Source organism: Mastigoproctus giganteus, chromosome 9 (assembly GCF_048544385.1).
Source record: "Mastigoproctus giganteus isolate SK-2022 chromosome 9, ASM4854438v1, whole genome shotgun sequence".
Taxonomy (NCBI): Eukaryota; Metazoa; Arthropoda; class Arachnida; order Uropygi; family Thelyphonidae; genus Mastigoproctus; species Mastigoproctus giganteus.
This window is the reverse complement of record NC_143583.1, coordinates 89,896,219-89,910,293: the sequence shown is the minus strand read 5'-3', so window position 1 is coordinate 89,910,293 and position 14,075 is coordinate 89,896,219. Positions and strand designations below refer to the sequence as shown.

The 14,075-nt window shown below is 33.7% G+C and overlaps 1 protein-coding gene across 1 annotated transcript in view; it reads right to left on the bottom strand.

Annotated features, from left to right (window-relative positions):
* The window catches only part of Cdk4 (Cyclin-dependent kinase 4), a 157,688-nt gene that overhangs the window by 27,644 nt on the left and 115,969 nt on the right, over nucleotides 1-14,075 (bottom strand). The window contains exons 2-4 of the mRNA XM_090380723.1: nucleotides 9,543-9,684; nucleotides 2,474-2,641; nucleotides 616-725 (exon numbers count right to left, since the gene is read on the bottom strand). Coding sequence (XP_090236849.1) covers nucleotides 616-725; nucleotides 2,474-2,641; nucleotides 9,543-9,684 — 420 coding nt within the window. The remainder of the gene's footprint in view (nucleotides 1-615; nucleotides 726-2,473; nucleotides 2,642-9,542; nucleotides 9,685-14,075) is intronic.

The window sequence follows — 14,075 nt, the reverse complement described above, 5'->3', positions numbered from 1 at the left end:
ACAGCTGAACTATCTCTTTCGCTCGCCTGGGGTCTGTTAAATGCCAAACAAAAAACTGATTTCTCATAATTCACAGTATATCAAAATCATTTAGAGAATACTGATGGGGAATGATACACAGGAGGATTTCATTTCATTTCTGAATTTAAAATAAACTGAAAAATTTTAAAAAGCGGCATCTGTCAGATAACACATTAGCAGGGGATTGTTAACAAAGTGGCTTCACTTTCTTTAAATATATCACAAAATATGCACACCTCTGCATACACAGATATAATAACAGTAAACCTGAAGTAAGGATTACAACTATGCAAGTAAATTTGAAGGTCACAGCATAAAAAAAGTTTGCACACCACCCAGCTACAGACAAAGAGCAGAAATGGCATTGGAGCAAATGGAGCAAGCAATCACCTTGGGCACTGCTTAGGAGCACCTCTTAGCACTAACATCACTTTATAGAAGCTTCTCAATCAGGAAACCATTCGGGCTAGCAGTGACCCTGATGCTATATCTGCTACTAAACTAGAATAATAAAATTTTCAGTGTATATTGCAATTATATAACATCAACAATTTTTTTTAAAGTTTATTGAATAAAAATAAATATGAAACTAACTTTCTCCTATACAGCTCTGCAAAGATGCAACCACAACTCCATATATCCACTGAGGTAGCATAACTAGACTGAAGTAAAACTTCCGGTGATCTATACCACAATGTGACAACCTATATATACATATAAATATATATATATATAAAAAATGAAGCTTGTATGAAATCATATATTTCCATTATCATGGGTGCAAAACTTGTTCTTAGTACAGAAAAAATATCACAGAATTTTGCTAACACATATTACAAGTTGTATATGACACAAAAGAGTTTTATAAAATGTTGTGTGTGACCCTAAAGGGCAAGTTGTTAAAATTTACCATTAAGTTCAATAATTCATATCCATCAATACTTGCTTTTTTTAATGAGTACTTCCAAAGGATACTAATTCACTAAGTCATAAAAAAAAAAAAAAAAAAACCAAAGACATAATTATTGATATTAATTCTAAAAATAGCTCAGGCTAGAATTAAGGTGGGAACTGGGCATTTAAATCCAGTGTTGATGTATCAGAGCACCATCTTCTTGTTCAAGGTACCATTTAGATTAGTGCTATCCCATAATTGATGTCATCACTTTGACTAAAATGATATCATCAGTTGAGGTAATTATGTACATACAACCTCTTTTGAAAAGTATTTTTGTTACTACACATACAAGTTGTGTTATGAAAAAAAATAATAATAATATATATATATATATATACAGTATATATAATCTTTAAGATGGAATTTCAATTTTACTTTAATATGCATCATTTAGTAGTTAACTAAATTGCAATAAATCTTTATCATACTTCTGTTACATCATATTTCATTACTTGTCAAAAATATCACATAAATAATCATTGGATTTAACATATTTTTATATTTTTCTTTAAATAAAAGCTTTTTGTATAGTGAAGCGGATAGTACAATTCATTCTTTTATTGAATTAAAGAACTAGACATTTTGACAGTTTCCTTGGAATCGTAACTTCCTTGGGTGTTAAAATATTTTAATTCAAGCTAGAACTCATGGTTAATGCATGAATCTTTTTACCTTGAAGTTATTTAGCAACAAAGAAACTATGGTCTAAGTCAACTTATAATTTTTCTAAGGTAAGAAATACAATAAGTACTTCAAAAAAAAAGTTCTTATTTTTATTAATTGAAAAAGTTCAGTGCATTCATGCAAAAATTAATCATTTAAATTATTATGCACACAGTAATTAAGAGCATTATACGCAACCAAGAAAGCAAACGGCCAGCAAAAATACATAAGCAATTACAAGGTACTGTAATTCTAACAAATTGTTTTAACATATCATAATAATAAAATTATCATTAAAACTAGTAGAGAATATCCTATAATTCTCAAACTGTGCAGGAATAATTCTACTGACTTAAAAACAGCATTATAAACTTCAATAAAAGTACTTCAGAAACTTAGCTTTTTATTTTTTGACAAACTGTAGTGAATGCACCAACAGTCATTTTAATAGCAAGGCATTCAGCCTTTATCTTAAAACACTCCTCAAAGTGATTAAGCCACATGCTTCAATATAAGTCCATCAGTAGTTCAAAGTATTCCAGATTTACAAAAGCTATTAATGGCCTTGCTCTCTTTCTTTCTCCTGCAAATTAATATTTAATTATTTAGCAAAAAGAAAGTTCATATTAGTTTAAAAATATCTTTCCAAATTCACTTAGTAAAAGATAAAAATGAGCATTATCGTATTAGATAAAATCTTTTCAAAGGGTTTAACTATAATTAAGTGTCCACATTAAAACATTAAATAAAATTATAAGTAAAGATCTGAAAAATAAAGAACAAAATCATAAAAAGAAAGAAAAATTACCCATGAAAATATTTACATCTTACCACAGCAGTCAAAGTCATTTGGTACTCGAAAATCCGGGCAAGTCCAAAGTCTGCTAGCTTAACTTGACCTGTATTTGTAATTAGGACATTCTGAGGTTTTAGATCACGATGAACAATACGGTTACTGTGTAAAAAGTCAACACCATTTAAGAGCTGAAACAGAATATCCTGAAATAATGAAAATAAACATTCACTGTAATTAATGCTTATAATTGTTTTTTTTTCTACAGAACACACAAATATATAGTATTTGTTCATTTAAATTAATTCCATGATATAAATGAACATCCACACTAAACAATATCAAAGTTGGAGATCACTTGATACTGTTTCATACCATAATGTGCATCCATCTCTCTCTCTCTCTCTCTCTCTCTCTCTCTCTCTCTCTCTCTCTCTCTCTCTCTCTCTCTCTCTCTCTCTCTCTCTCTCTCTCTATATATATATATATATATATATATGATTACTATAGTATATGATTACTATAGTAAGCGTATAATTGGCACTATATAGGTACTCAAAGTGCATTAAAACATAGGCATAAAAAGTATTCTGCGGGCCATAAGACCAAAAGAACCTATAAAGACTAAGATATCCTGTGCTGGTCTACACTGCTATACCCTAGAAATAAACATAATAAATAGCAATAATATAAAGATACAAAAAAAAAGAATAAAATAAAATAATGATTATGTAGCTAATTATTGAAATTCGGATACACTGAATGAAACTTTTTCAAGGGCTAACCCCATTCAATATATCCCAACAATAATTAGCAAGGCTATCTCTTTCTGATTGTTATCTGCCTGTTTAACTAGGTCCAAATAATAAACATAAAGGCATTTTATGCTAAACTTTAAATTTAACAGCAAATAGGCAAGATAACAGCATATAAATATCCCTACATTTGTAGGGATATTTATTTGTAGGGAAATATTCCTACAAATGTCAATTTATTTAAATATTCCTACATTTGGTAATAGTCATTTCTTTTATTTCCTTATTATTATCTACAATTGTTATTCTATATTTCTTCATTATTGTAATCCTGTATTTGTCCATTAAATACCTTCCTTTAACCCCTTATAGTCATACCAGGATCCCTTACTAAAGGGTCGGGTATTTACGCTCCTGGTATATCCTAAGTAGCATTATAAAAAGCTATTTTCTTTGCTTTTCACTTTTTACTTTCTAACCCTAAATTTTATACCTCAAGATCTATTAGAGTAATTCGAGGGAAACTGAGGTACTATTACTATACTTATTCTTACCTCCTTTCTCCTTACATTGGCATAAGCTTTCTTTTGCACATATACAAAATAAATAAAAAATCACAAATGAAATGAAAATTATGGTTGCCACTCTTTTTTTTCTGTATTATATTCTATATAATCATTTCAAAGCTATCTGTCGGGCTAGCTGTTATTTGCCTGTTTGCTCTTAAATTTAAAGTTTAGCATAAAATGCCTTTATATTTATTATTTGGACCTAGTTAAACAGGCAGATAACAATCAGAATCAGATATATATATGTTATTTTTTTTTATGGTATGAAGAAAGTGTGAAGATTTTTTTGTTTAATCCTCTCCACCCTCTACTCTTACTTATTTTCTTAATACTATTATATATATCTATAATGGGAGTAGTGGTGTTTTTTTTTTTTTTTTTTTTTTTTGGCTGATGCTGAATAAGCTTGCTTTCTTGCATCATATGCCAATGCTAATGCTAATATTTATTCTAGACTCCAATTTACATTGGAGAGGGAGAATACAGATACTAAGTCATTAAATTTTCTAAATTTCACGCTTACTCAGGACACGAATAAAATCCAATTTAACATCTATCATAAACCTACAAACACCAGTATGCTTCTGCATTATAACAGCTATCACCCATTCACCTACAAAATATCGATTATCTTTAATCAATTTCTCAATGCTTATAAACAATAAACAACGGAATCTGCTTTGGGCTCAGAAATACAAATATTAACCAGCGAATTCTTAAACATTTAAGAATTCTTATTGTAGAATTCTTAAAATTCTACAATACAGAATTAGGGTACAAGCTAAGGATAGAATACAAAAAAATACACCAACCACCAATAGTAATATCAAAAAATACTTTATTTCTATCCCATATGTTGAACAGTGGCACAAACAACTTAACAGATTCTTTAGAGATACCGAATTTAAAATTGTAGCCAGGCCAATACAGAAATTACTCACTATACTGAACAATCGCTCAGTCCTTTCCTCATTTGCAACACAAATAAATGACCTAGTATACAACATTTCTTGCGGTGACTGCAACTTGTCTTATCAGAGTTCTATGCAGTTGCCTCTGAATTTTCATGTTAATCAACACGCATTTGGTAATAGTCTGTGCTTCTTGTTCAGCAGCGTCAGAATTAGCCTTTCACGACGTTAATGAAAAACATACTTTTTTATTTAACGAGGCCAAAATACTCAGTGTCCAACGTAATTATACGTTGGACACTGATTAATTGCAGAAACCATCGAAATCAAATTACATGAGAATTCTGTTAATGTTCGCTGGCCTTATCTAATCTCCGACTCATGGTCCTTTACGAGCATGCACGAAGACAAATAATCTTTATTTAAGTTCCATGCTCAGCCCTATTCGGTAATTTTCATTACGGTCGAAAAGCATTGTCAGCTTCGGGAGAGAAAATTGTTTTGCAATTTTTTTCATTAAATTACTTTTTTACTTAATTTTTAATTGTGTTCATTTGATTTTTAATTATTGTTAATTATTTCTTACTGTAATGTACGATTTTCGATTTTTTAATTGGTTTCGTTTTAATTTCTGGAGGGTATCATACGAAAGTGTTCTACGTATCATATTGAGGTAAACTTCTCTTATTCTTTTACAAATATTGATATCAATGTAGAACGTATTGAGCATTATAGCTCTGGTTCATACTATCAAATATGATAGTATGAACCAGATGTTTATAGATGAATACAGATGTTTTCAACTATCAAATACATATATATATATATATATTTGATAGTATGAACCAGAGCTATAATGAGAGCTATATATATGTGTGTGTGTGTGTGTGTGTGTGTGTGTGTGTGTGTGTGTGTGTGTGTGTGTGTGTGTGTGTGTGTGTGTGTGTGTGTGTGTGTGTTATACACCTAAATTTTACTGACATTTTTTATCTAACATGGAAATTTGCCAATATTCACTCTATTCCTAAAAAGTAGAGATAAATTTATGCTTTAATTTATAGTGTAACAGAGATTCATTAACAGTCAAACTTGATTCTGTCACTGTCAATCCACATGCTATATCACCACCAAAAATTTCTTAAAACCATTTACTGAAAAAGTTTTTACTTTCCTCAGAGGAATGTAGTTGGGTTACCTGGTTCATACTACTCGTGCTAGATTTTGTTTCATGTCTTTTGTACATGGCAATTTACAAAATATCTTTCCTTTACAAGGCAATTTCTAATTAACATCAATAATTCCGCCATTTTCATATAAACCATTCAAAACACATACTTTTAATCACCGTCCATTCATTTGTGGTTCCATAACTACTCACTATTTCTCCTCCCTATTCCCATTCCTTGGAATAATCCTCTTTATATGTATTTTCTGCAAATTATAACCTCTGAACATTGAAGTCCAATGTTAACAAGTTTCTTCTAGCTTCTAAACATCAACAGTGCCTGAGTACTGTAGTAGTAGTATTGGTATTAGCAAGATAAGCTTTGCTTCCTTGTATCATTTTGCCAATACTAATGCTACCTACAGGTACAACAATCTTTGGTATTTCAGACTATCATAAAAAAAGGCAACATTATTTTTATAGCAGTTATAGTAATTCATCACTGTATTAATATTTAATAATTCATAATAATTAATAAAATTATCTGGAAATCCAAAGGTTTTTGGATTTCCAGATAATGGAAATCCAAAAACCTTTGGATTTCCATTATCTGGAAATCTTTAGAGCAAAAATTTCTAAAAAAAAAAATTTAAGATATCAATTTTTAGTAAAAATGAAACATGCATTATAATGTTTGTCAAGTTTTGTTTAAAAGGAAATCTATGATTATGGGGAAGGGAAAAGATGAATTAAATATTTGGGTTCAGTTAAGTATCACAAAATGTTTCAAAATCCAAAAACACCATTAAAATAAAGTATAATGATTATAATTACCCAAAATCAAGGAATTCATAGGTAAGACTTTCATAGTTGGTGTGATATCACATTAGTATATTTTTCAAATACAATTTTAATACTTCCCTCACCCTTCTTCTCTCACTCCCTCTCTATCCCCCTCCTTAAATTAAAATATTTTAGTTATATTTTTTTTTAATTAAACCAGCAGTGGGCATGCTGTTGTATATTGTGCATTACCACCTCTTAAAATTAAATGTTAAAATGACTATTAAATCCATTTCAGTATGAATTAACATTAGCAATATGATGGAAGGAAGCCCAAGGCTTTTGCTGCACCAGCCAAAAAAAAAAAAAAAAGTAAATAAATAAAAAAAATAATAATTAATTAAAAATACTACTTTAAGCCAAAATGCATTTATATCATGTGTAAATACTTGTAAGGCCTTTGGCTGTTTATGTTTCAAATAATAAAAAAAATAAAAATAGACTACTAAAAATAGGGCCGACTATCATCACATGACGCAGGTTTTTTTTTTTTTTTTTTTTTAGTAGTTGTTGGTGCATAGGCTTCTGTGGCCATAATGCACCTCCCAAGGTTTTTTGCAGTACTTTTTTGATCCAAGCCCGAGGCGGGAATCGAACCCGCGACCTTTGGGTTGCCAGGCAGGCACTTTACCCACCCAGCTAGCCCGGTCGGCACGTGCAGGTGATGGTAGTTGGAGCTCTATCTTCTGATCTATTAAAACTGATGTTCTTCAAAGATCTGTTCTTTCTCCCATTCTTTTCTCCTATATACTAATGACCTTCTTCCATTAACTGGAAAACCTGTCCATAGTTTTGCTAGTGATAACAAATTACCTTCCACTTTCCAGTTTGAGAAACCTTGCTTTGCAACAAAGCACTTCAAATTCCCAAATATCCACTGCCAATTCCTGAAAGCCAACCTCCAGATAATTCTTCGATGGGGCAAAGAAAATGTAACTTCACAATAGTATTCCATGGTGGAGCAGCTTTGATATTTATACAGAGTGAGTAGTTGTTTAGAAGAAAAGTAATGCCAAGAGTGAAAGAGAAAAACCCAGGGTTTTTTTTTTTTTTTTTAGATTCAAAGGAAACAATGTTTGTGATGTGCTCATATCAAGAGAGATCAGAGGTCAGGGTAATCCATAATGGAGATATGTGATCTTATCTAGAAATCTGAGTGTCGTTGAAAATAAGCATAGGAGCTGTAGACTCCTTTTTGCGAGATATAAACAGAAGATTGTTGTTGTTGTTATTATTGTTATTTGGTTTTTAGGAGCACTAGCAACTAAGGCCATATTGCTCCGGGGATATGCGGTGGTCATTCCTTGACCTTTCCGCATCCTCTGTATTTGGTGGTCACAGGCTTGAACCCCAGTCTAATCAAGAAGCGTGTGCTATGCACTGCTGCTCCTGCCCACCTGGCTACGGAGGCACCCTATAAAACAGAAGGACTGAAGTTAACTAAGTTATCTTTGCCCCGTTGGAGAATTTCTGGAGATCAGAATTTAACGAATTGGTAGTAGATATTTGAGAATTTGAAGCTGTTTGCGCAGAGCAATGTTTCTCAAACTGGAAGGTGGAATGCAATGTGGTATCATCAGCAAATGGATAGGATTTCTAGTCAATGGAAGAAGGCCATTAATATACAAGAGGAAAAGAATGGGAGTAAACTGAATCTTGGGGAACACCAGCATTAGTAGAGAAGTTAGAAGACAAAAACTGTCTATCATCAACCATGGTGAGCAGTCAGAGAGAGAAAACTGGATACCTAGTTAGTTAAAAAATCAGTTGGCAATCCATAATATGGTAGCTTATTTAGGAGACCTTTATGCTAAACATGATAAAAGAGTTCTTTAAATATCAAGGACAACTGCTTGATTACATAAGCCAGTATATCACCAGTTACAACATAAACCAGCATATCAACAGTGGGTCGACATTAACGGAATCGATACTGGTGGTCATTAATCAGATAGAACTGTTTCTAGATAGCTTAGGAGTTGGCAGTTAATGAATTCTGCCATTACTTTAGAAAGAGTAGAAGTAAGTGCAATGAGATGATAATTGGATGTGAGGAAATTTCCAAGAAGGAAAAACATCAAGAAATAAGGTGTAAAAAGGCGACACAGATCAGGAGTGAGCTCAAGAGTATAGGTTTTGAGAACAAGTGGAGAAATACCATCAGGACCTGGAGCTTTCTTGACAACAAGATTATTTAAAATTCTTCTGGCATCTTTTTTACGGAAGACCACAGAAGGCATTGAGTGGAGTGTGTTGGGAATGGTAGGAGGTGGTTTACCAAGACTGCTAATACAAGAGTTAGAAGAAAAGTAGGACACTAGTAAATCAGTTTTATCTTTAGATGAGGAGGAAACAGAACCCCATCAGTTTCTGAGGAAAGAGTATAGATAGGCAAAAGATGTGGCAAATAGCTTTGGCAAGAGACCAGAATGCTTGACTACCATTTGGACAAGAAGCAACTTTTCTATTCTTAGCCTACTCATAATTAAGTTTGGACTGATTTATAACCAGTTTACAATTGTTGCAAGCTTGGAGATTTGGATGCAAGCCAATTTCAATATGCAACATTCTTATCTTGAACAGTCTTAGTGCACTTAACACCATTATTGTCTCTTTGCATGTGTGTTAAAGAGAGAGAGGGAAAGTTTAAACATACACATTGAAATTATTGATTATATTTTATACCTCTACCTTTTGTGCTTATGATAATATCCTCTGTAAATTTTGCTTCATTTCTTATGCTACCTTTCATTACAATGAAACCATACAATTTGTTTCCCATCCAATAAAGTTAAAAAAAACTCAATAGATATAAATGTACTGCACTGTGTAACAAGAAATATGATATAATGAATGATAGTAACCTTAATTTTATCTGGTCCAAGTCCAGGGGAAGGGCATTTTTCCAAGAACGTTGCTAGATCTTGCTCTACATGTTCAAATACTAGATACAATATCAGTTGCTGCTCCTGTTCCAGCCGACGACCATGGCAAATATCAAGTAATCTAAAAGAAATTTTAAAATATAAATCTATATAGGTTAATGGCATAAAGTATACATATATATGGTCAACTCAAAGATGTATACAGGTATTTCTCATTTAGCAGACTTCACTCTTGTGCAGTTTTGTTATACAGGATCATCAAGAAAATATGCAGTTTTGAATGCCTATACTGTATTTTTTAATGTATTGGAAAGTATGGTGTCATCAAAAATGTAAAATATGGGATTTTTTTACTGATTATTAATGTACCCTAGTGAGAAAGTTCTGTTAAGCAACATGGAGTACACCATTGAGCAGCATATTGTTTGTATGAAAAGGGGACATGAAACTGGCAGTTTTGTTACAGTGCAATAGAGTGTATACAGTTAATTAATGGTGTAATAAGTTTAAAGTGAGATTTGGTTGCAGAAAAGGTCCAGAAAGATCGACAATTTTGAAATTAGCAAAAAAGTTTCAACAGACTACCATTCTTCATTTCCTGAAGGAACAGCTTAATGGAGTTATCCAAGATGATATGGGATTGGATGTGTTTCATAACCATACATACTTACATGTGTTTCATAACCATACATGCTTGTATGGTTATGAAACACATCCAATGCATACTTGCTGGATCTGAATTCCAGTGACTATTTTCCGTGGGGATATCTGAAGGATAATGTCTACAGGACAATATATGAACAATAGAATACTGCTACCACAAGTTAATCACAGCCAGTTCTACTGCCGACAAGAACAGAGCAGGACAACTGTTAACCTCATGGATTCGTAAAAACATCACAACAAATTAACAAAAGAAAATCCCCTGCACAAAACAAATTATTTCAGCAGAAGGGGATCTAAGATTTTTTTGATGGGGAGGGTGACAATGACTGTTTTTTTTTTTATGGTTGTTAAAGGGTTTGGGGGCTGATCAAGACCCTCATGGGGAAAGGGAATGTACAATTTGCAGTTTTGTTTAATTGCAGGTTCTTGTGAAAGTGGACCCATATATAGTATATAAAGCTCTGGGGGGCGGGGGGGAAACCTTCTCTTTCAAACTATAAAAAGTGAAATAATGATTTCCCTTGTGTGTTTTTCAGAGGAACCTTTTGTTTAGTGCAAATATAATTTTTTGCTTGCGCAGTTTTCCTGCCAAGAAACTTTTTGCAAAAATCTCAACGTTTCATGCAACTCCATTTTCTTCATATGTACCATATCAGATCAAAGTTTGTACCGTATCAGATCAAAAATACTGCAACCTTAACATTAATTTACACATTGCTTCAACTACTGTTGCATTAACAAAATCAATTGCAGCTTAGTAAATCTCAAGATTGAATTCTACATCACAATACTCTCTGTATACCCACACAACACAGGAAAATAAGAATAACAATATATATGTTGGAATTTTTTGTGCATTTTTGGGTTGGTTGCATTGTGTGAACTCCTCATGGTTTTGTGGGCTTGTGATCATGCTTAATTAATGGAACAAGTTGCCTCAGCAGGAAGCTGAGACTGACAATTTGAAGAAATTCAAAGGTCAACTGGATAGTTACCTGCATGAGGAGAGAAGTGCCCAATTTGTATTTTCTTATTTACTTTTTTTTTTTTTTTTTTGGCCAGTGCAGCAAAGCTTGTCATCTTGCACTATGTGGCTGTACTAATACTAATATCAGTTTTTTAATGTGTCATGCATTGAAAATTGCTTTTTACTGCTCTGTAAATTTTTTAAAATTATTTGTGACTCATATTTTAAAGGAGTTTATCTATCATTATGTCTTCAAAAAGACCACTTTCTTCAACTCCTTATGCTGCTGAGAGGATATGTATTAATTTAGAATGCATTTCACACAACCCACACATCAGTTGTGTTAGGATAGCTAAGAAAAAGAACAGGTGCATGTATACTTGCATGTACACCAATGCTAGGAGTTTGGTAAATAAATTTGATGAATTTGAGGTATTGCTCAAAGCATCAAAGGCAGATATTGTTGGGATATCACAGATGTGGTGTCACACAGATATAAGGAATGCAGAACTGGAATTTGGGGAGTACAATGTCTACAGAAAGGACAGAAAGGATAGGAAGGGAGGAGGGGTTATGATATTAGTTAAGAAACACATAAAATCCAAGGAACATAAAATCTAAGAAACACATAAAATCCAATACCTATTAGTTAAGAAACATAAAATCCAAGGAAGTGAAGCCAGTCGACATCGCTGGACAGTGCAGTGCAGTGTCGAGTCAGTTTGGTGTGACATAAGCATTGGGAGATCAAAATTGAGAGTAGGAGTGTGCTATAGGCCTAATGACTCTGATGAGTATAATAAGAAACTGTACAGGGAAATAGAGTGGGCCAGTAAATCAGAGAGTCTTATAATGGGGGATTTTAATTTCCCAGATATTGACTGGAATTTGTGGGTTGGTCACTCACACACTAGCAAGGCTTTTGTGGATTTATTGGATGACTGTTTTCTACATCAGCATGTTCGGGAGGCAACTAGAGGGAGTAATACCCTTGATTTGATTATCAGTAGTGATTCTTCATGCATTAAGAATCTGCAGATAGAGGAACCACTAGGTGGCAGTGATCACAATGTGCTGAAGTGGGGTTTACTCAAAGAGGTAACTACCATTAGGGGTAAAGGGAAGGGTTATTGCTTTCGTAAAGGCAACTGCGATGGTCTGAGACAGTATTTAAATTCTATACAGTGGGATCAATTTATGATGTTACCAACAGCAAATTCAAAATGGGAAGCATTCAAAGAACTTATTTTGGAAGCTACTAGGCTTTACAAGTTTACAACCTTGAACAGTATTTCTTAGTTTACCAACTAAGAAATACTGTTCAAGGTTTAGGCCTAAATGGATGTCAGATAAACTAATGAGACATATGGCAGAGAAGAAAAATGCATGGGATACATATAAATTAACACGTGACACAGAAGCCTATGATAGATATAAGTTGATCTGTAACCAAGTTACAAAGGAGGTTAGGCAGGCGAAGGCAGATTACGAGAAATCTTTGGCAAGGGAAGCAAAGAAAAACAGCAAAGGGTTCTTTACTTATGTAAACTGTAGAAGGAAGGGGATGAATCAGATTGGTCCACTTGATATCGATGGTTCAACTGTTGATGATCCTGCTCAGGTAGCTAACAAACTAAATGAATATTTTGCATTGACATTCACACATGAGGAGTTATTCAGCAAGGGGAAAGCCAGAGGTGTATTCAACTCTGGCAGTAAGCTATATAATCTTGTGATAACTGAGAGTAAAGTGGAGGAGAAATTGTTGAAGATAAACACAAGAAAGGCACCTGGGGTGGATGGGATCTATCCAGTTATATTAAAGGAGGCAACAAAGGAAGTAAGCAAGCCCTTAGCCATAATTATGAGAGCTTCCTTGGACTCGGGGAAGGTACCTGACTGGAGATGTGCAAATGCAACCCCAATTCACAAAGGAGGATCAAAGGCTGACACAAGTAATTATAGACCTGTGAGTTTAACTTCTGTTCCAGGAAAATTAATGGAGGCACTGGTTAAAGAAGCACTGCAGGATCATCTAGAAAAGACTTCAGTTACAGCTTGGACACAGCATGGTTTTGTTAAGGGGAAGTCTTGCCTGACCAATTTGATTGGATACTATGATGCAGTCACAAAAGAGCTGGATGCAGGGAATAACTGATATTATATACTTGGATCTTAAAAAGGCTTTTGATACTGTTGCACAGGGAAGACTGCTGCACAAATTGGAGCAGTGTGGCATTGGAGGCAAATTGCTGCTATAGATAAAGGGGTGGTTGAGGGGGAGAAGACAAAGAGTGGTAATCAATGGACACTGCTCGTCGTGGACTAATGTTATTAGTGGAGTCCCTCAGGGTTCAGTGTTGGGTCCATTATTGTTTTCTGTATTTATAAATAATATTGATGATGGTATATCAAACTTAATGTCCAAGTTTGCAGATGATACAAAGATTGGCAATGTTGTTAAGGACACTACTGACGCTATGCTGCTGCAACAGGATCTGGAAAGGTTGAGTAGATGGACTGAGAGGTGGCAAATGAAGTTTAACATTGACAAATGTAAAGTACTACATATGGTTTTCAGTTTCAGCAACCCCAGAGCAACGTATCAACTCTGTGGTATTACACTGACAGTGGTAGAGAATGAAAAGGACCTGGGGGTAATTGTGCAGGCAGATATGAAGTTCTCTGAGCAGTGCAGATGGGCTACAAAGAGTAGCTCATGGTGTCTTATCAATGATATACAGAAATTTTTCTAGCAGGGATAAGAAGGTGATTATTCCCTTGTATAAGGCAATGGTGAGGCCACACCTTGAGTACTGTATACAGGGCTGGAGGCCTCATTTCAAGAAGGATGTAGAGCTGCTGGAACGAGTACAGAG